The sequence below is a fragment of the Dendrobates tinctorius genome, unplaced genomic scaffold, assembly GCF_039654945.1.
Source record: "Dendrobates tinctorius isolate UK_male_01 unplaced genomic scaffold, ASM3965494v1 ptg000019l, whole genome shotgun sequence".
Classification (NCBI taxonomy): Eukaryota; Metazoa; Chordata; class Amphibia; order Anura; family Dendrobatidae; genus Dendrobates; species Dendrobates tinctorius.
The window spans coordinates 51,570,579-51,590,993 of NW_027361687.1; the positions used below are offsets into that span (position 1 = coordinate 51,570,579).

Genomic DNA, 20,415 nt, shown 5'->3' on the forward strand with positions numbered 1-20,415 from the left:
TATATTTTTTCTGAATATGGCTTTTTCCATAGGCAGCAACCATATCATGACTGGATATATAAAGGAAATGGCTTAATTTTTTTTTAGAATATTTTTTTTTTCCATTCGTAGGTTTTAGATAATCAAGGACACTTGTACGATGTATGTATATAAAATATATGTATGGGTTTGCTACAGTATATCCTCTTGATACACTCAGATTGTGTGTATTTGTGTGCCTCATCGTATGTGCCCAATTAAAATGCAGTGGTTTAGAGAAAAAAGGTAATAAACTTACAAAATAAACTTTTCCTTAATATGTTGGTCATAATGATAAGGGCCCACTAGGAATCTAAAAAGATGTCTTGGGTAAGTCCACCCTTGCCCGCTAAGTGATTCATATGTAATTCAGGACCCAACTTGGTGTCCTAAAACAATTTAGATCAGGTTTTAGTTATAGCTAAATTGTCACAATAAGACAATTTTTACAAAAATGTAATTCCTATTTAAAAATTTAAACTTTTGGAAAAGTTTGTCACAATTTGAAAGTAGAGACGAGTGAACCCTACAGTACTGAACCCCGAATACGGACTTCTCCCATAAGTCTCTTTTAGTGTTCGGAGTTCTGGGAGGAGAGAGATTCTGTGGGGGTACTCTGCTTCCTTTGGCAGCCCCCTACCACTCAATACAATCAGTCTAAAACACCAAAGTTCGCGCCCACTTTGGTTCCGCTACCCAAACTGAAATTTGGACTAAAATTTGGACGAAATCAAATTTTCACAGGTCTGCTCATCCATATTTGAAAGGGATGCAAATCACACCAAACATTTTATTTTTGGACCCAAGCTTACTCTACACCTTTGTAAAATTCTAACTCATTGATCTTTCTCAACCTACATGTGGGTCTATAATTTATCCTAATCAGAACTCCCCTTTGTTAATTCAGGTATTATATTGATTTTAAGAGTATAACCTAAAATTATTTTATGACCTTGAATTGTCCCTTTTTTTTTTTTTTTTTTTTTTTTTTTTTTCTTTAAAGAAAAATATTTTAATACTTTATCTGCAACAGAAAACAAATCGTCTAGTAAGAAACTTTTAGGATTTCAAAACCAGGTCCCATATCCTGGACAAGCCCCCAATATACTATAACTTTGATTTTTAACAAGTGTAATAATTCACTTCCATTTTGGGCTCATATAAGGTTTAGGGCAGAAACCAAAGCTAAGCATTCCCCCAAAAAAAAGTAAAAACAGTCAACAGTCTGTTTGGAAGGCACCGTTAATGATGGGTAGGCAAATTTTACAAAAACTTGTTTATGGCAATTTTGGCTTCATTTTTTAGTGTTGCAGCATTTGATCCTTCTGTGTGATATGATGTGTGTGTGTGTATATATAATATTTTTAATTGTGTTCTTTGCACAAATAGGTAACGGTTTGGAGATGGTCTTACACATAACATTTTGATCAGTTGTCCGTGGGATCGTCCATGCAACATAACAGACAAATTTGGCCTGTCGTATTTTTGACTGACCAGGTCCAAAAGTTATCACCCTGCGAAACCACATTTCTGTTAGGCTAGTTTCACACTAGCATTTTGGAGCGCAGCGATGGCCTGCGCACGGCCGCCGCTAAGCCCCGCCCCCTGCCATGCCCCCCGCCGGTAGCTCCGCCCACAGGCGCATGACGCTGCATGCGCCCTGCGTCCCCTATCTTTATCACAGGGGGCGCAGGCCGTGCGCAGTATGCGTTTGGCGGCGCATGCGTCCTTTTGACGGTGCGCCGACCTGCGCCAAACGCAACCTGCTGCAGTTTGGTTGCGTCGGCGCACCGTCAAAAAGGCGCATGCGCCGCCAAACGCATACTGCGCACGGCCTGCGCCCCCTGTGATAAAGATAGGGGGCGCATGCAGCGTCATGCGCTGGTGGGCGGAGCTACCGGCGGGGGCGAGAGGCTTAGCGGCGGCCGTGCGCAGGCCGTTGCTGCGCTCCAAAACGCTAGTGTGAAACTAGCCTTAGACAGATGTGTAAGTTGACCAAAAGATGTGTGGGCAGCATTAATGGGCATATAGACAAAAAAAATCTGTTTGTCGCAATTTGACTTCTTTGTAAATTGGGTTGCAAAGATATCGGTTCAAAAATAAGAACTTTCCATCATCTAGTGGGAGGGTCTGTTTAAAAAATTTCTTCATGGCTTTTTCTTTTTAATATAGGTAGTATACATTGGGTAATGGGTGTAAGGAAAACCACAGTCGTTTTAGGGGTCTGACATCAAAAGTTTCAGTAACAAACACGGCACAAAATTACATCTGCTCCTTCCCAGCAGTGTGAAATAATCAGAGTTGTTCTCGCCCTTGGCAGAATTGAGTGATAACAGAAAACAATAGGAGTGGGTGATTGGCTCCAGACTGAACAATAAAAAAAATACATGTTTGTTTCCCCCACTGTAGGCCATGTGTATCTGTCCTTGTGGCTGACAGCTGAGCTGGTCTCATTATAATCAGTGATGCTTGTGTAGCGAAGAGCCTCCTATTGATACAAGAAGAAAGGGTGGGGAGAATATCAATGCTCGGAGCTTCATGGTCTCATCTGAGGATGAACAAACCCTGAATAATCTTGGCGCCTGACAAGAACCCATTTCAAAAAATTTGTTGAAAGACAACAAAAGCCAACAATACAATACATTTTTTACTTAACATTTTTTGTTGGTGGGGTTTAAGCCCCTTTTTTTTAATCTTAAAGGAGGGGCTTATTAATCTCCGTAACCAGGTATAAAAAACCTGCCATCTGTAGGGCTTTGTGCTACAGCAGCACTCAAATATGCATTTTTCATTTGCTGTCTCTTTTAGGCTTTACTTTTCCCCGCTCCTCTCACAGATTTATTTAGCAATTTCGATGACATTCTAACAAGTTTTAGGTAATTAAAATGCATTGTTCTTGCTAATGCATCAAAGTCCCTAGAGGCTTGGGATGGGAGCGACTTTCTCTCCGCACTGCTACTATGTTCTTTTGCTAAAGTTTCTTTTGTTTCTAACATTTTAGTTGACATTTTCACATTCTCTTGGAAGTATCATTGGATTTCATCTGTCAGGGTGCCAGGCTTGCTATAAATTGTTTTTCGGCAAGGCTGTTTAACCCCTCCTAGATCGTATTGGATAAGTTCAAGTTTTCACTTGTCCCGGCCTGTTACCGGCTCTCCTCCCTCTCATTGACCATAATCATCCAGAATTCGTCAGTAGGAAGGAGGAATGCAACTTCTCCCCCTTCTCAACTTTTGGGAAATCTCCCTGATCTGTTTTCCATCTGCTCGCTAGAAATAGCAGTTCTGGAGCGGCCTTCCAGATCATCCTGGAAAAATAATTTAGGATTTTCTACCGTAAGATGTTGTTTAGACTGAGCAGGTACAAATCGTGCATGCTTAAGTGTGTGTTCTCCTGGGGTGGATACGTTGCAGAATGCTCAAACTTAATCTTTCAAGCAAAACCACTTTGCTCTTGCTTAAAATTTCTGCGAGACTGTCAGTTTCCAAACCCTCCATCCCTTAAGTTGATCTTTCTAAACTGGTCTGGTGACACTGCACAATATAAACACAAAAATCTTCTTATGTACTGCAGCAGCTAAAATGCTTATCCCCTTACATTTGCTATCACCTACCTGCCCTACCCTGACAGAATGGTTGCACAAACTAAACCAAATATATTACATAGAAGAAATAATTTCCAGTACGACCTTTAAGATGAATAAATTCAGTTCGACTTGGGCGCCGTGGACACTCTTTAGAGAAACAGATGAATACTTAAACTTACTAAACCCTCAGTAAATCATATCAATCTGCCCCAAGATCAGCTAAACTTGAAGCAACACTGATTGACTAACCAGACAAACAGGGCAAAATAACTACCGACTGGACACTACTCCTGTTGAAATTCCTATCCCACCCTACCCCCAAATATTTTCCTTTTCTATATTTTTGACCTTCTCTCTAACTACTATCTTTATATTTAATTGAAAATTTATACTCTGATGCGACTATTGTCTTGGACTTACGAGTTTAAGTTTTTCATAACCTAGCTATTGTCTGTTCTGTCATATAGCAAAATGCCACAAAAGAGATGCTAACAGTTGTTCGAAGCGTCTGGACGAAAATCTATGAAGCCAATGATGCTTGTTCGTACTTGTCGCATATATTGTTGTTCTTGTCTATGTTAAAACAATAAAAAGATGTTTAAAACAAAACCACTTTGCTCTTTTTTGGGGGAGTTTTTTGTCACCAGATGTGTTTTTTCTGGTTCATTTTTGATTGGACAGTGCCTAGTTTGTTTATAATATAGCGTGGCACTACTGCAGGGTGCACAAGTAGGTTACCCAAACCAAAGCTCAATAGTGAAAAGTAACTTGGCACTCAACTTAAGAGTCCATAGAAGAAAATTTTATTATGCAGTCTGCAAAACGTTTCAGCCTACATGACCTTCATCAGTCCGAGTGCTTTCGGACTGATGTAGGCCGAAACGTTTTGCAGACTGCATAATAAAATTTTCTTCTATGGACCCTTAAGTTGAGTGCCAAGTTACTTTTCACTAGTGCCTAGTTTGCTGTGATTTCCAGCAGGATCATTTTAAAAAAGTGACAGGTGTTTGTTTTTCTTGTCCCTGTCATTTTTTAAAACTTTCTCCTATAGAAATGTTTAAATAGAGTTTTTGAGGTGGCTTTTGGAGAGGATCTGCTCCACAAGCTCTTCTAAAATAACCTCAATGTGAAGATAACCTCAAGCTGTGTGCATACAGTCTTTTAGTTTTTTTTTCTTCTTTTTTTTAGAGCAAAAACTGAGCAGAAAATCAAAGGTTTTGAGATTTGTATAGTTTCCACCCAGTTTCTGCTCTAAAAACTCCACAAATCCCTTTGAATTTAAGGGTTAAATAGTAAAGGCTGATCGGTGTGTTTGTATGGAAGGAGAATGATCTGGCTGGTGCACGGGTGCTTCATGCCCGTACGGCATACTCTACATTCCTGGTCTTTTCGGTGGCAGTAAGGGCATTTCTTAGTGCCACTAATTTTTAATTGGTAGATATACAGAAACAAAGTGTCACTAACTGCAAGTTCCAGCATGTATTTTTTTTATTTATTTTTTTTTACATGCCACATTCCATTAGCTACGGTCGGTCGGGGTTGAAGGGGCTTGGTGGTCCGTTAGGCAGTAAATGTTTAAAATGGGCTGTCACCACTTAGGCACCACTCTACACCGAGAAGGGGTTAACTAATGCAAAAAAAAAAAAAGGGGTCGGACCTAGTTATTCTGTTAAGGGGTCTGAAGCCCACCCACTTGGCATGGCTCCTGGGATCTGGCTTGATGCAGCTGTGTCTCTCACTCCGATATCCATCCCCATTATGCGTTATTGTTCGGCCAGCTGCAGCCACCTCTGTCTGGTCGGATATTATTACTGTTTGTATTAGCAGCGGAAATCAGGTTTCCGAACATTCGCCAAGATTATTATTCTCAACTTATCTTTTTTTCATTTATTTTTTATCATCATGCAACAAGCACGTGCCCAGCTCAGTTCAGTAATTTCCTTCCTGCTGTGATTACGGCTTCGTAACTCATTTTTAACCCAATTTTTTTTTCTTTCTTAATTTTTAAGTTCTGTAAAAATAAAAAAATTCCAAAAATATTTCAGAACCAAAATGGTTAAAATCAGCAGAGAATTTTTATTTTACATGTAATGCAAAATAATTAAAATGTATCTCAAACTTTTTGAAATTTTAATCCAGTTATTAGAAGTATTGTAACTTCGAGCTGTAATACCAGATCCAACCTATGAGCAAGAGTGGCGCATTAAAAAAAAACGCAGCTCCATCTTTTTAGTCTTTTGTGCTCATTTAGCCCAATTAAATATGCAGAGTAGCTTAATCTTAATCGGTCCTCTCAAGGTTTATATGCTTTTCTACCTGCAGTACACATCTTTCCTTCTCTATTCTATAGCTTTCTATTATCTACATATCACTTTCCATCCCATTTCCACCATTCCTCGAAGCCTCTATTAGAAAACAAGCCTTTCCAATAGCTCATCGGTTCAATTTTTACAAAATTTTTACAAAAATTGTTGAATGCTTACTGCATTTATCACAATTTTTGAGGTGCCAAATTGGATAGGTTTTAATATAATTTTAATGTATTGTTGACTTCCGTTGGCTGTGCTTATTATTTGGCCCCCTAGGATTCGATACTGTAACCTCTACAAGCCAGGTTAGCCAAGATCATGGAATATCCTTACACCAATGTCTTGAAGATTTCAAGGCATGAATCCACTTGAATTTTTGATTCTTGGCATTGGCTTAGATTAAATTTTTTTTCGCTTTTGAACCCCTTTCGCTTTCAGCTCCACTGCAGGTCCCCCAAAAATTGTCTTCACATGTTAAGAGGTGTTATATTCTACACCCTGGAATATTTGAAGGAGACTAATCACCATTTCCCCTAAGAAAGTGCACAAGTAACGGTAGAGCACCGTTATATGACTGGTTTCTTTGCTGTAGAAACCAGTAAAATCACTGAATCCTACAAGCACCACCATCAAAATGGCAGCCTTTATAGGGTACAGAACATGGATAAAGAATACATAAAGACACAGCACAATATCACACATTCAGTGCTCTCCTAACTGTGCTACGCTTTCTTTTTCTGCCACGGTCATGGTCAGCCAGTTGGAAACAACCATGGGGAGAAAAACAATATACAAGGGCCTCATTTCCATTTGCATAGAAATCTTCAAATCACGAAAAATAATGAAATCCGTATTTAGCCACATTTTCCCACGAAAAGGATTTATATATAAAATAAAAAAAATGCTTCTACTTAAACACACGCTTACGAAACGCATCTTAGGACAGACTTCAGGTCACGGAGCACACACACAACAGGATTAGGACTCTTGTTAGTGGTCATCGGTGGGGTGTAAATTTTCCTTTTCGTTCCCTGTCCCTCTTCCCTCCCCAATCTCTACACCTGTGGTGGGATAACCCAGGGTGAGACCAGGGAAGCACAAAGGTAAACAAGAGGGACAGAATAACGGAAACCAAATAGGATTGAGTCTTCTCTCTTTCTCCTTATCAAAGGTCTTCAAGCTTTCTTTGGTGGTGGGGCCAATTTGATGATTTCTTCTTCTGAAGGCTGCCTTATAATATCTAAAAACCAAAAACAAACATATTTCTTATTGCATAAAATAACTAAGCTTTATTTCAGGTCGATGTACCAAAGGCTTAAGACCTCAACCCTACTTGTAGTTCCTAGCACCTTCCTGTTCTCAAGGGCTGAAAGGCAATGCTTCCATGGCCAAGAGGCCAAACATGATTGACTGGTCATCATCCAACTGTGGAGGTACAGTCATGCTTAGAAATCAGTAGATGGTCATGAAGAACTGTGACTATTCTTCAAGTTTTCTATTAACCAAGGCTTGGGGAAGGTGATATGAGTTGAGTAGGGTTCTGAAAGTCCCTAAGTGTCACTTGTAGGTTTAGACTTAACTTTATTTACCCAGTTGAGGATGCCTAGACAAGATACACCTTTGGACCCTTCTAGAAACACAAAACGTTATATTTTATTTCTTAGATGGTCTTCAATGCTTCTAGTGTCATTTGAGGTCTTCTAAACCTCTAGTTCTTAATGATTCCTTCCAAACGTTATTCCTCTATCTGAGCAAAAGTTATGTTGAGACAACAAATTTATGGCTCATTTTTGGCAATTATTACAATTTCTACATGTACACTGATGGCCCTGATGATGTTGTTAAATCAGGTCTTCGAGATAACATACAGTACAGTACCTTTGTATTTCTTAGCACTAGGGATCCGAGTGAGTTTTGTGTCGAGTTCTTCTTCTGCTGAAATTTTTAAAACTTTGGTCCTGTAGTCAATGACCATGGTGAGAAGGTCGGGACGTCGAGAGATCTCGAAAATGTGTTCTATGTAAGCAAGATTATCTGGAAACAATAAAAAAAATCAAGTAAAATACCAAACCTGAAAATGGCATCATCAGGAAATACGATGTGAACCCCGGGTACCAGACTACTTAGTGCCCCATACACATTTGATCAAGTCTGACAAATCTATCATCTTTGGAAAAATTGAATGACTCTTCCCTGATAGATAACGCAAGGAAGAGAAGTATTGGGCTCTTTAAATCTGATCTCCTGATCCTTTGGTTGTCTCTAGAGGTAGGTCGCCACCAGAGGTATCTGGCACCAATTTACTCCACCAACCCTTAGGCTACCCTTTGAAAACTCATGAGTATGGGGGGCTGGTCATGACTAAACGAGGGTCTATGTGACATCTATCGTCATATTTTGATTAGTAGACTCCATGTTGTCAAAGAATGCGGAGAACTGTAGTTTTGCTGCAGCTTGAGAGCCACAGGTTGGAGACCAATAACATAGAAACGTATCTGCAAAGAAGGATGTTGTATGATCGATTTAGGCTTATTAGCTGACAGTACAACTATTTATGGCACTTATTAATATATCTGTAAGGTGTCTTAGTGTTGTCCAGGATTAGAAAAACATGGCTTTTTTTTTTCCAAAACAGTGCCACATCAGTCTACAGGTTGTGTGCTGTATTATAGCTCAGCTCTTTTCACTTCAGTAGAGATGAGCAACAAAACAAACACAACCCATGAAAAAATGCATAAAATCTCATAGAAAAACATACAACCCATGCAAAAACAAAGTCTGGAAATCTTTCTAGTGATAAAACGACCATCACTTGATATCAGTGGAAAGGAAATTTCTCCCCGTGTTTTCAGAGAGGCGTAATTGTCACATCGGGCTGGCAGACAAGAGCCTGATGTCCGGGTGACACAAGGTACAATGCCTCACTTGTTCACATTTCGAATGGTTCAGGCTTTCACGGATTGTTCTGTTGGATAACAAAGGCCGAGTCCTCGACTTTACTTCTGGTGAATACATGACCCTGTCCTGGCACTTCTACCCCCGTCCATCACTGCTACCGCCGGTCACATCCTTGTAGATGTCTTTACTCTTTAGAGATTGGTTTTCATGTCTCTTGACTCGGGAAAACCCTACGTTAGATCCTCTATCTTGTGATATATTATTGATACGGCTCCTTCACGGGATCCCAATGTCTTGACATACTCAGTCCGGAGAACTAGTTGTGAATAATGTAAACCGTACATGTCTCCCTTCCATGCTTGGGAATTTTGGCGTGACCTGGCAGGCATGGTACTAAATAAGGAACGTGCCTCTGACTGGGGAGCCAATATGGCTAAAGTTATAGTAAAATACTAAGTGCCCAATTTCCCCCCCTTCCACCACACCCCAGGTGAATCACTAATTGGAATGTCCAACTGATCAATGGGATCAAAGGGGAAGGGGCCTCCAGCCACACCTACATGGGTTAAATTCAGGTGCCCGGGGTCAGCGATTTTCTCTTTCTCCCCAGCTGACCTCGGAAGCTTCTGTGTTCCCCTGAGGACCCCGGGAATCCCCTGCAGCTATGTCTGACACTCTGATGGAGGCAGAGAGCAGCACCAGACGGTGAGCACTGGCTTCATGCCCTTATTACTGGCCTCAGTGCTCACTTCCCTGTGCCCTCTCCTGACTCCCTGTCTGTACCTTTGGTCGTGCTTCAAGCATCGCTTTCCTCCCCTGGGGAACCATCCACTCCTGCCCTTCCTGACCTCTACCATGCTGCCCAGTCCCTGCTAGCCCCCTTCCGATTATGTCCCCTGCTCCAGCACTACCTCCCCCCGTGATCCCATCTGCTAATGCACCTCCGTCCATCTCCCTCCTTGAAAACCCATGCTCGTCACCCAGGTCTCTCGCCGACCCACCGTCCTCGGCCGGCGCTCTTGCCGGTGATCTGCCGGCCTGGGAAGGCAGGCGGTCCACTCGGTACTCCCGCCCTCCAGAGCGGCGGCGAGGCATCGGTCGCCAGATGCCACGTGGGCTATGGCACTGCCCCACTCAAGGCTCCACCTCCTCGCGCTTCACAAAAACTGGCCAAGACGCGCCGGGCCCAGGACCATTCAGTCACCACCCCTCTTCTGTCGTGTCACGTCCGGGCTCCCACATTGCCGCATCATTTCCAGGTTCCGCCTACTCCTCAGCGTCATTTCCGGGATGTCACATGCCCGGCCTACACCATCCCTCCTGCAGGCACAGTTGTACTGCCTACACAGGGGGACGGGGAGACAGGGCAGAGATCCCTAAATGCTGCTACAGAGCGCGCTGATCGGTCCAACCCGATCGATAAGCGCACCCTCCAGCTACAGCAAGCCTGAAGCAGTACACAAAGTGAAAGTGCGCCAATCATCATTGATGCCCCACAACACCCCCACTAACAATAACTTCCCAAGCAGCACCAATATTGTTATACACTTCCACCTGTCCTCCCATACATGGCTCATAATATCGCAGCCCAATATGGTAATGTAATACCATCTTCTTTCCATGCTCAAAACGCAAAAATCAAATTATAATCCCCACTATATCACCCCAACTGTTCAATAGCACAACGTTAACAACCGGAAACTACAGCGTTATGGCCCATAACTCACTCAATGAACCCCTTATTACAAATATAAATGGCCTGGCAGTCACCCCAACACACCCCATAGCCAGAGCAGACACAAGCATAGACACCGCAGGTCCTCTCCATCCTCCTCAGACAATTCCCGCCATCATTCCCGCTGTCCTTCTAACAGGCGTTCCTCCCATTATCACAGCTCACATAGGAGCAACCACAGATCTTGGTCCTCTAGATGGCGTTCCCCATCCACATCGGAATGCTCTGATGCATCTGAGAGTCCTGATAGACAAGCTCAGGTACATAACAGATGTCAGCAGTCACGTGCTCCATCATTGACTGCCAGCCGGGGAGACCCATCCTCATCTCCTAGGGCCTCCAGCTAATTCAACCACCAGACCATCGTCCAAGCAGGAGCCAGAGTTCCTCCATCACCTGGAGTCACTTCTGCATCAGAAAGCAGTGAGCCAATGAAGACGCCGTTGTACATAACATGGTGCATAATACAGGGGGAACGAGCTAGCCTCAGCTATTAACGCACGAGTTCAACAGTTGACTTGCCCATGCTGTTCAACCGACAAGGCGGCACCTCAGTTAGCGAGCTTACACAAAGATGTGTTTTTCTGCAGAATTAGCCTGGTAGGTGCACACATAGATCAAGACCAGACTAAAAATATGGAATAATGATTATGTCGACATATGGTCGTTTTCAGCCAACCAACAGACGGTAGATAAAAAAGGACAACCGAACGGTTATACGATAGAAATACACCAAAAATAGTGCAAAAAATGAATAACTTGTTACAGGTGTTTGCAGTCCTAGGCTGTATTATGGGCCAGAAGCATCCGGAACGTTGCTCCGAATTGTATATTTATCAAGATCTGATATATCACTCATATAAATCCCAAGGCGGTTCCGCCTGATGGCGGTATGACGTGGAATTCCGCAGGTGACTGGCCCTGCAGCCCGATCTAGGCTGGGGAGTTAAAGCGACAGACGTGTGGTTACGACTGATGCTGTCACAGAAGCAGCCCCCTTTCATCTATGACCACTAACTACTCCGCAGCTGCAGGTCAACACTCAGTGGTCGTACGAAAACTTGGGGCCTGCTGGCTATTTAACGAAGAAAACTGCCGTTTCCAACGTTATGCAGATATAGGCACGACTGCTCAGTTTGGGGGGGGACACACACACCCAGCATCAAGGTGTTCTCGTCCGGCAAACAGAACGCTTACAAGGCATAACCCTGGTGAGCGTAACCGCAATGGGCCCCTGAATAGACCTCTACCCCTATAAAGAAGCGGCACATCAATTACACTCCGACTTTACATAAGTTTTTTTTATCCCTTTCAAATTCAGTAGAACAATCCTGGCTGATAACCTAAAATCCACTCTCAAATTCCCCAAAATCTTGCATCAAAAAATCCAAAAAAAGGTTGAACTAGGTAGAATGGTGGGCCCTTTCGATCGTTGCCTTTCCAAAATATCAGAATCTTGCTGCTAGGCATTATTCCTAAAAAGGAACCCGCGAAATATCATCTGATCCATCATCTGTCACACCCAAAAGGTGAATCGGTTAAAGACGTTATCCCCCCAAAAGAAGCTTCCGTGACATATGCGTCTTTTGACAAAGCAGTAGAATTAGTCCGCACAGCTGGACCCGGTGCCCTGCTAGCAAAATCAGACATAGAGTCGGCATTCCGCCTATTACCCGTGCACCCTGACTGCTTCCACTTGTTAGGTTCCAAGGTGGACCAGCACTATTATTTTGATATGTGCTTGCCGATGGGATGTTCCATTTTGTGTCAGTATTTCGAGCTATTCAGTACATTCCTGGACTGGGTAGTCCATTATGAAACAGGCAGCAATTCTCTGATTCACTACTTTGACGATTTTTTTGTTCGTCGGCTCCAAAAATTCAAAACTCTGCTTCTTCCTTCTCGCAAAATTAAAATTTATATCACTGCATTTAGGCGTACCGCTATCACCAGAAAAAACAGTCAGACCATGTAATGTATTGCCTTTCCTTGGCATCGAAATAGACACCAATTCAATGATTTTTCACTTACCAGCAGAAAAAATATGGAAAACACTACATATTTTGGAAGTTTTCTGTGAGGTAAAAAAGGTCACCCTCCAACAGATGCAGTCCTTGCTGGGTCTGCTGACATTCTCCAGCCGCGTAATGCCGGTCGGCAGAGCCTTCTCTCTCCAATTATTGTTGGCAACAAAGGGCATTTCTCAGCCTGGCCATAGAATTAGGCTCACTTGCTCGTTGAAGGCAGACTTACTAGTCTGGAAAACATTCCTACAATCCTACAATGGTCATACCTGCATCATGGCAAAAGAGATGTCAAGCAAGGACCTAGGGCTCGCGGTAGGAGGACGTAGCAAAAAGGGTTTTGCAGCAATCTACAAAAACCAATGGTGCAAAAGCAGCTGGCCGGAGATATGGACCACATCAAGCTGGGGGCGCAATCCAGCCCTGTTAGAAATTTTCGCAATAATATCGTCGGTGGTGCTATGGGGTACACAGTTGGGAAACCCGAACATTTAAACCATATGTCTTCTGCATCCCTGCCCTTACTCGCTCTCTTACGCCAGGTAGCACTACTAAGCTTGAAACACAACATCTGGTGCCGAGCCAGATTAGTGGCACATGTGGACGATAATTGTTATCTTCCGATTGGCAGACCTTCAGAGACCTCCCCAATGCACAACCATCAGGTGTCCAGTGTTCTCCATCCCTATGGGACACAGTGGCCAATCACTGATGCCATTAATTTGTGCCTCCATTACACCGGCTACCTGGCAGACTTGGGAGGAATAGTGCTCTCTAATTCAGGGCAAGCCCGTCGATACATGGGACCTAGCGAGATGTGAAGTGTCAACGGAATTTTTGATTCTGCTCAAAGAAAGGGGGGCGTCGGGTACATCAGCACAATGGCAATTATTGGGAATAGCCTTTTTCTTTCAACTAATGGGGTGGGTAGATGTAACAAAGTTCTTTTTCATCAAACAAGCCATTAAAGGCTGGAAAAGGCTTCAACCAATTCAGGAATGTTGCCGCCCCATTTCATTGGGATTATTGCATGACATTATTTCAATATCCTCATCAGTATGCAGGTTGCAATACGAGGCGATCCTGATATCAGCAGCCTTCGCTATCGCTTTTTTTGGTGGGCTGTGCATTATTGAATTGTTGCCGAATTCAAAAACAGCGACGGAAGGCGATTTAATCAGTGAGGGCTTAGTCATATGCAGCGATGCTCTGCGCATTTGAGTGCGTAAATCCAAGTGCGATCCCACCGGTATGCCCACTAAAAATAGTGAAACGCTACGTGTTAATAAGATACGCTAGCAGATTTTTTCTCTCACATACAGACGTGTCCCCTCTTACCAAGTATCAATTTCAGGCAATTTTCAAGCAGTGCTTAGCTAAAACCGGGGCTAATCCAAAGCAATACGGGACGTATTATTTCCGAATCGGTGCAGCCATTGAAGCAGCTAGGGCAGGAGTATCGGAGGCCAAAGTGCAGAGAATGGGTAGTTGGATATCCGCATGCTTTGCAAGAAATATAAGACCTGATTTGCTGAAGTAACACATATTTTCTCTTACAGGCGACTGTAAGCCTGCAGTTTGGGTATTAAGATATTCATAAATCTACTGGGCGGCAAAAAGGGCCGAGCTTCGGCCAAGAGGAAAAAACCTAGGCTTCCTGAGACTAGAGGTCAACTGGAGAGGCATCAGAGGGCTCCAATGGCAACAGTTTTTCTCCTGAAGGGCCAAAGTGCCTGTAATATTAGTGATACATGCCGGTGGCAATGAATTGGGCACACGCAAAATTCCTGAACTCTACACAGTAATGAAAACACACATTGAACGTTCTACCCATTTCCTCCCGGATATGATATTGGTGTGGTCAGAGATAGTATTACGAGACGTTTGGAGGAAGATCAATGCGCGAATGGCGAAATTCGTGAGGGGAAGGTGTGGTATTGTGGTTCATCACCACCAGCTGGAAGGTGATAACTTGGGACTATTAAGTTTGGATGGAGTTCACCTCACGGACATTGAGCTTGACATATTTCTATCCAGCTTACAGGACGGAGTCGAACAGGCCCTAATGTTGATGGGTGGGGGGTCGGAGTCCTGTGTAGGTCATACACAAGATCCTCCGTGGCGAAAAATGCGGAGAGGGGCAAAGGTTCGTAACCGCTCAGTGGCCTGCTTGCCTCTCTGTCACAGACAGGGCCTTCAGCGATGAGCCCGTTATGAAATGTAAGAGACGTTCTTTACGTACGAGATTAATAAACTGTGACCGACCTGTTTCAACCCATCTAGGCCTGTCTGTGTTGTCATTACGGGACTAGTGGGAGGGGGGGAGGCACTGTTTAAGACACGCGGGTCTCCACAGTCATAAAGATGAGAATGACTTGGTTCTGGATCCAATGGATGTAGCAAAGCCAAGTTTTGGATGCAGCAGATCTGAGTTTTGCATGCAGAAGATTTGAGTTTTGGATGCAGCAGAGCTGAGTTGTAGATGCAGCAGAGCTGCATTTTGGATGTAGCAGAGCTAAGTTATGAAAGAAGTAGAGCTGAGTTATGGATATGCAGAGCTGAGTTTTGCATGAAGAAGCAGAGCTGAGTTATGGATGTAGAGAAGCTGGGTTATGGATGCAGCAGAATTGAGTTATGGAGGCAGCAGAGCCTAGTTATGGATGCAGCAGAGCTGAGATATGGATTTAGCAGAGCTGATATATCGATGCAGCAGAATTGATTTATGGATGCAGCAGAGATGAGATATGGATTTGGGTCGCCCTCCCAGGGCTGTGGGGTACTTGGTACCGGGCCGGTGTCAGGGGAATGTGTCACAGCAGCGGTGACCCGGTCCGTGGCCCTGGGCGCCCAAGTAATGGGGGAATGTAGTTAATGGAATGGAATAGTTCATGACGCCACCTGTGGTGCTCGGCAAGGGAGGTGTCAAGCCGACGCTGCATGCAGATCCGCTGGGACTGATGGTAGGGTGCAGCAAGGATGTAAAAGCTCCCCACAGGTGAAGCTATAGTCCCAGGGCAGTGTAGAGGTGGTTGGCACAGGGATGTAGCAGTGCCGTAAGGGTAGGAAGCAGACAAGACACTGCGGGGTGCAATTTCTGTACCTTTACTTGATAACTGCAGTCCAGGGTCCTGATTACAGATGGTAACGGAGCAGGCTAGCCTGGAAGCAATTCAGGGATTCTCTCTCAGCAGATGGGCTGTGCAGTCTCCTTCCTAGCGCTTGGTTGAATGAAGTACTCCTAGTACTGAATTACACTGACGTTCCTCCTGTCATATGTTCTCAAGAACCTTACTTGCACGGCAGACAGCTGTAGCCTTTCTCGGGGACTCCTCTCTCTTGAGTCCTGGCTCACTATCCAAGCTGCTGTTGTGCCCTCAAGTCTTAGATGGGAGTAGGGCATTTACAGCCTCCTACTCCTCTGGTATCTGTTGTAGGACCGTTAGTATCCGTACAACCGTGGAGACCAGGCTCCAGTTCATGCGCTCACTATGAGGGAGCTCTCCTTTCCTAGCTCAGCCTCCAGCTTCTCTCTCCACGTCTGCACACTTCACCCTCCGTAGACTAACTGACCACTCCTTCCTCTTGGCCCTCAGAGAGCACTCCTCCCCTTAATTCCGGTTCAGAGCTCCCCTGCTGGCCTGGAGTGGAACTGTGTTGCATGTATGGTTTGACTGCGAGAGAGACCCATCATTGCCTCCAAGCCTGGCATTACCCTCCCCTGGAGGAATGCAAAGCCACTGTGGCGGCCATACTCCTGGGGGCGCCACAGATTTAGCACAGCTGAGTTATGGATGCATCAGAGCTGAGTTATGGATGCAGCAGAGCTGAGTTATGGATGTGCAGAGCTGAGTTATGGATGTAGCAGAAGCAGAGCTGAGTTATGGATGTATCGGAGCTGAGTTATGAATTTAGCAGACGCAAAGCTGAGTTATGGATGCGGCAGAGCTGCTTTATGGATTTGCAGAGCTGAGTTATGGATGGAGAAGAAGCAGAGCTGAGTTATGGATGTATCAGAGCTGAGTTCCTCATTTCCCAAATCTCATAGTGCCCTTTTATACTTGTCGTAATAAGGAGGACCTCACGGACTCCCAGAAGAGACAGCATAGTTCTTGGACCACCTCAAACCTGCCTATTTTGGGATTTTTTTTTTCATTCTGAGAGGAGGGAAATAGACATGAAGGAATGTGTCAGCAGCAACATAGATTTCCAGCTGTCCCATTGACAGTGAAAGGAGTGGAGGCGGAGCAAGTGCATGCCAAGCATACTTTCTGGCTGTCCTGGAGCCTTGATCGCTACCTGATGTTGCTTTCTTATTCCTCCTGGAAATTTATAAATAAACTGACAAATGGGCGTTACCACATGCGGGAACGTGTCCCTATAACACTAAGCCACTCTCCGACCCATGTTGACGAAGACCGTGCCGGTCCAATATTGTATTAAGTCCCAGGAGGTGTAGCAGAGGGACAGCAGAATGGAGTTATAATAAAACCTGATCATGCCTATTCTGACCCTTTCATTAAGGTGACGTCTCCATTTAGCCTCTCGTCTCGTGGCAGAGTATCGGACTGGTTGATTAAATTGTACCCTGGCACAAACTGTCTCCTTCCCTTCATGGCTTCATGATACTGCTCTCACTGGCAGATCAAAAAATTGAAATGTGCTCGGTGTTATGGGGACAGAGCGCCACGTTGCCAGGGAACCAGGTTGGCAACGAGATGCCGAAGCTCAGAAAAGGTCACTCGGATCCGGAGCTGGGATGTAGAGAGAAATGTCACTTTAATTATTGTGTGAAAATAACAATCTCCTGTGCAAACAAGACCGGTGATAAGAGGGGGGAGGCATGCCGCCTGTCAATGTCCCCGACCGGAACAACCACAAACGTCTCCGTATCAGTCATCTGTCATGGCCGCCGTTCTTCTCATTTGTTATACACCAATATTAGGAAACCTGGCTGTTTTCTTCTAAAAACAGTGCCTTCCCTCTCCGCAGGTTATGTGTGATATTACACATTAGGCACATTTGCTTTAACCGTTTCTCTCCCGAACATTTTTTTTTATTTATTTTTTCATTTTTCGCTCTTTCCTTTGTTCCTCCCCTTCTTTCAGGAGCCATAATTACGTCATTTTACCATTGTCAGCAATGGCAAACACAAGACATGGATGGCGTGTACCCGAAACTGCGCTTTCCCAGGATTGATAGCCTCATTTAAGGGGTTAAATGGCAGCTTTATCGGGAGTGAGCTCAGTCCCGGACCTTACATCGTACACTCTGACCCGACGTGTACATCACTCGTCAGGAAGGACTTGTCCTTAGCAACCAATCAGAGCTCAGCTTTCATTTCTAAAAAGGCTCAGGTAAGATGAAAGCAGTGCTGTGATTGGTTGCTATGGGCAACAAAAACTTTTTTCATGATAAATTTGCTGTATATTTTAAAATTTTGTTTAACTTTTTTTGCTTTTGTTTGAGGGGTGGTGGATATGGCACCTCAAAAATTGGAGATATGGGGGTCCAGCCACATTGATATGACCAATATTTACTCCGCTGTGTATGACGTTGTTTTTTTTCCGCCTTAGGCATTAAATAAATGTTGGTTCAGGAGATGACAAGGGGTTAAATAATTGTCACCGTTGTGGGAGAGCCTCATCGCTGGCGGTGGTCCCTCCGAAGGCAACCAGCAGACATTGGCATAGCAACAGAAGACTCCAACGAGGCCCTGACCGGCGCTGTGATGGGAATTGATGTAAAGGCCTCGGTACTATTCCCTCCCTCCTCCTGCTCCACAGGACACAATCGCTCCTGTAATTATTCCCACTCCTTGGCTAATATCACAGACATAGAGAAAGTAGCCTCCTGCGAGGCTCCCGTATCTGTGAACAAATGCGCAAAGGTGTAGAAGATGTCATGATATATCATGACCCTCCACTTTTTCTGTTTGTTCTAGAACACATAAGTCAAATCTGGCCCACAGGGCGAGTATATTGGCCTGCAACGCCGAGCGGACCCCTGAGTATTTTTGACCCACAACACCGAGCGGGTCCCCCTCTTCACATCACACTTTCAATTATATTGGCATCCGAGATGGCAATACAGTTGAAAGCAGTGATGGAGGAGGGAGCGTTAGCTCAGCGGATGCGATGACATCATTACAACATACCCTCTGTACTGTGCGGAAGATCTGAAGAGACCAGGGCAGCGGGGTGATGAGCAGAGGTATATTTATATTTTTGTTTTTAATATGAGACTCCTTACTGTATAGAGCACTATGTGGGGCCATTATACCATATGTTGCACTATGTGGGGCCATTATACTGTATGGAACACTATGTGGGGTCATTATTCTGTATGGAGCTCTATGTGGGGCCATTATACTGTTTGGAGCACTATGTGGAGCCATTATACTGTATGGAGCAATATGTGGAGCTATTATACTGTATGGAGCACTGTATGGGGCCATTATACTATATAGAGCACTATGTGGGACCATTATACTGTATAGAGCACTTTGTGGGTCATTATACTGTATGGGTCACCATGTGGGGTCATTATACTGTATAAAGCACTATGTGGGGCCATTATACTGTACAGAGCACTATGTGTGGCTATTATACTATAAGGAGCACTATGTGGGGCCATTATACCATATGGAACACTTTGTGGGGTCATCATACTGTATGGAGCACTATGTGGGGCCATTATGCTGTATGGAACACTATGTGGGGTCATTATTGTGTATGGAGCACTGTGGGACCATTATACTGTATGGAGCACTATGTGGAGCTATTATACTGTACGGAGCACTGTGTGGGGCCATTATACTGTATAGAGCACTATGTGGGCCCATTATACTGTATAGGGCACTTTGTGGGCCATTATACTGTATGGGTCACCAAGTGGGGTCATTATACTGTATGAAGCACTATGTGGGGCCATTATACTGTATATAGCACTATGTGGGGCTATTATACTATATGAAGCACTATGTGGGGCCATTATACCGTCTGGAACACTTTGTGGGGTCATTATACTGTATGGAGCACTATGTGGGGCCATTATGCTGTATGGAGCACTATTTGGGGCTATTATACTGTATGGAGCATTATGTGGCCATTAAACTGTACAGAACACTATGTGGACCCATTATACTGTATGGAGCACTAAGCGGGGCCATTATCCTGTATGGAACACTATGTGGAGTCATTATACTGTATGAAGCACTATGTGGGACCCTTATAATGTAAAGCACTATGTGGGGCCATTATACTGTATAGAGCACTATGTGGGGCTATTATTCTGTATAGAGCACTAGATGGGACTATTTTTCTGTATGGGGCACTATATGAGCCCATTATAGTGTATGGAACACAATGTTGGGCCATTGTACTGTATGGAACACTATGTGGGGCAATTATACTGTATAGAGGACGATGTGGGGCCATTATACTGTATAGAGCACTATGTGGGGCTATGATACTGTATGGAGCACTTTTTTTGTGGCCATTATACTGTATGGAGCACTATGTGGGGCCATTATACTATATGGAGCACTTTTTTTGGTCTTTATCCTATATGGAGCACTATTCGGGGTCATTATACTGTATGGAGAACTTTTTGTGGGCATTATACTGTATGGAGAACTATGTGGGGCCCATTATACTGGATGGAAGGCAATACAGGGCCCCATTTTAGTGTATGGAGAACTATGTGGGGCCCATTATACTGGATGGAAGGCAATGCAGGGCCCAGTTATACTGTATGGAGGACTATGTGGTGCCCATTACACTGTGTTGAGCACTTTTTTGTAGCCATTATACTGTATGTAGAGCTGTGTATGGGATTACAGTTGGA

The 20,415-nt window shown here is 44.1% G+C and overlaps 1 protein-coding gene across 1 annotated transcript in view; it reads right to left on the reverse strand.

Annotated features, from left to right (window-relative positions):
• Positions 1-6,939: 6,939 nt before the first annotated feature.
• PEA15 (proliferation and apoptosis adaptor protein 15) overlaps positions 6,940-20,415 on the reverse strand; it is a 68,477-nt gene continuing 55,001 nt past the window's right edge. Inside the window, exons 3-4 of the mRNA XM_073567019.1 lie at positions 7,792-7,947; positions 6,940-7,153 (exon numbers count right to left, since the gene is read on the reverse strand). Of these exons, the coding sequence (XP_073423120.1) occupies positions 7,089-7,153; positions 7,792-7,947 (221 nt within the window). The 3' untranslated portion in view covers positions 6,940-7,088. The remainder of the gene's footprint in view (positions 7,154-7,791; positions 7,948-20,415) is intronic.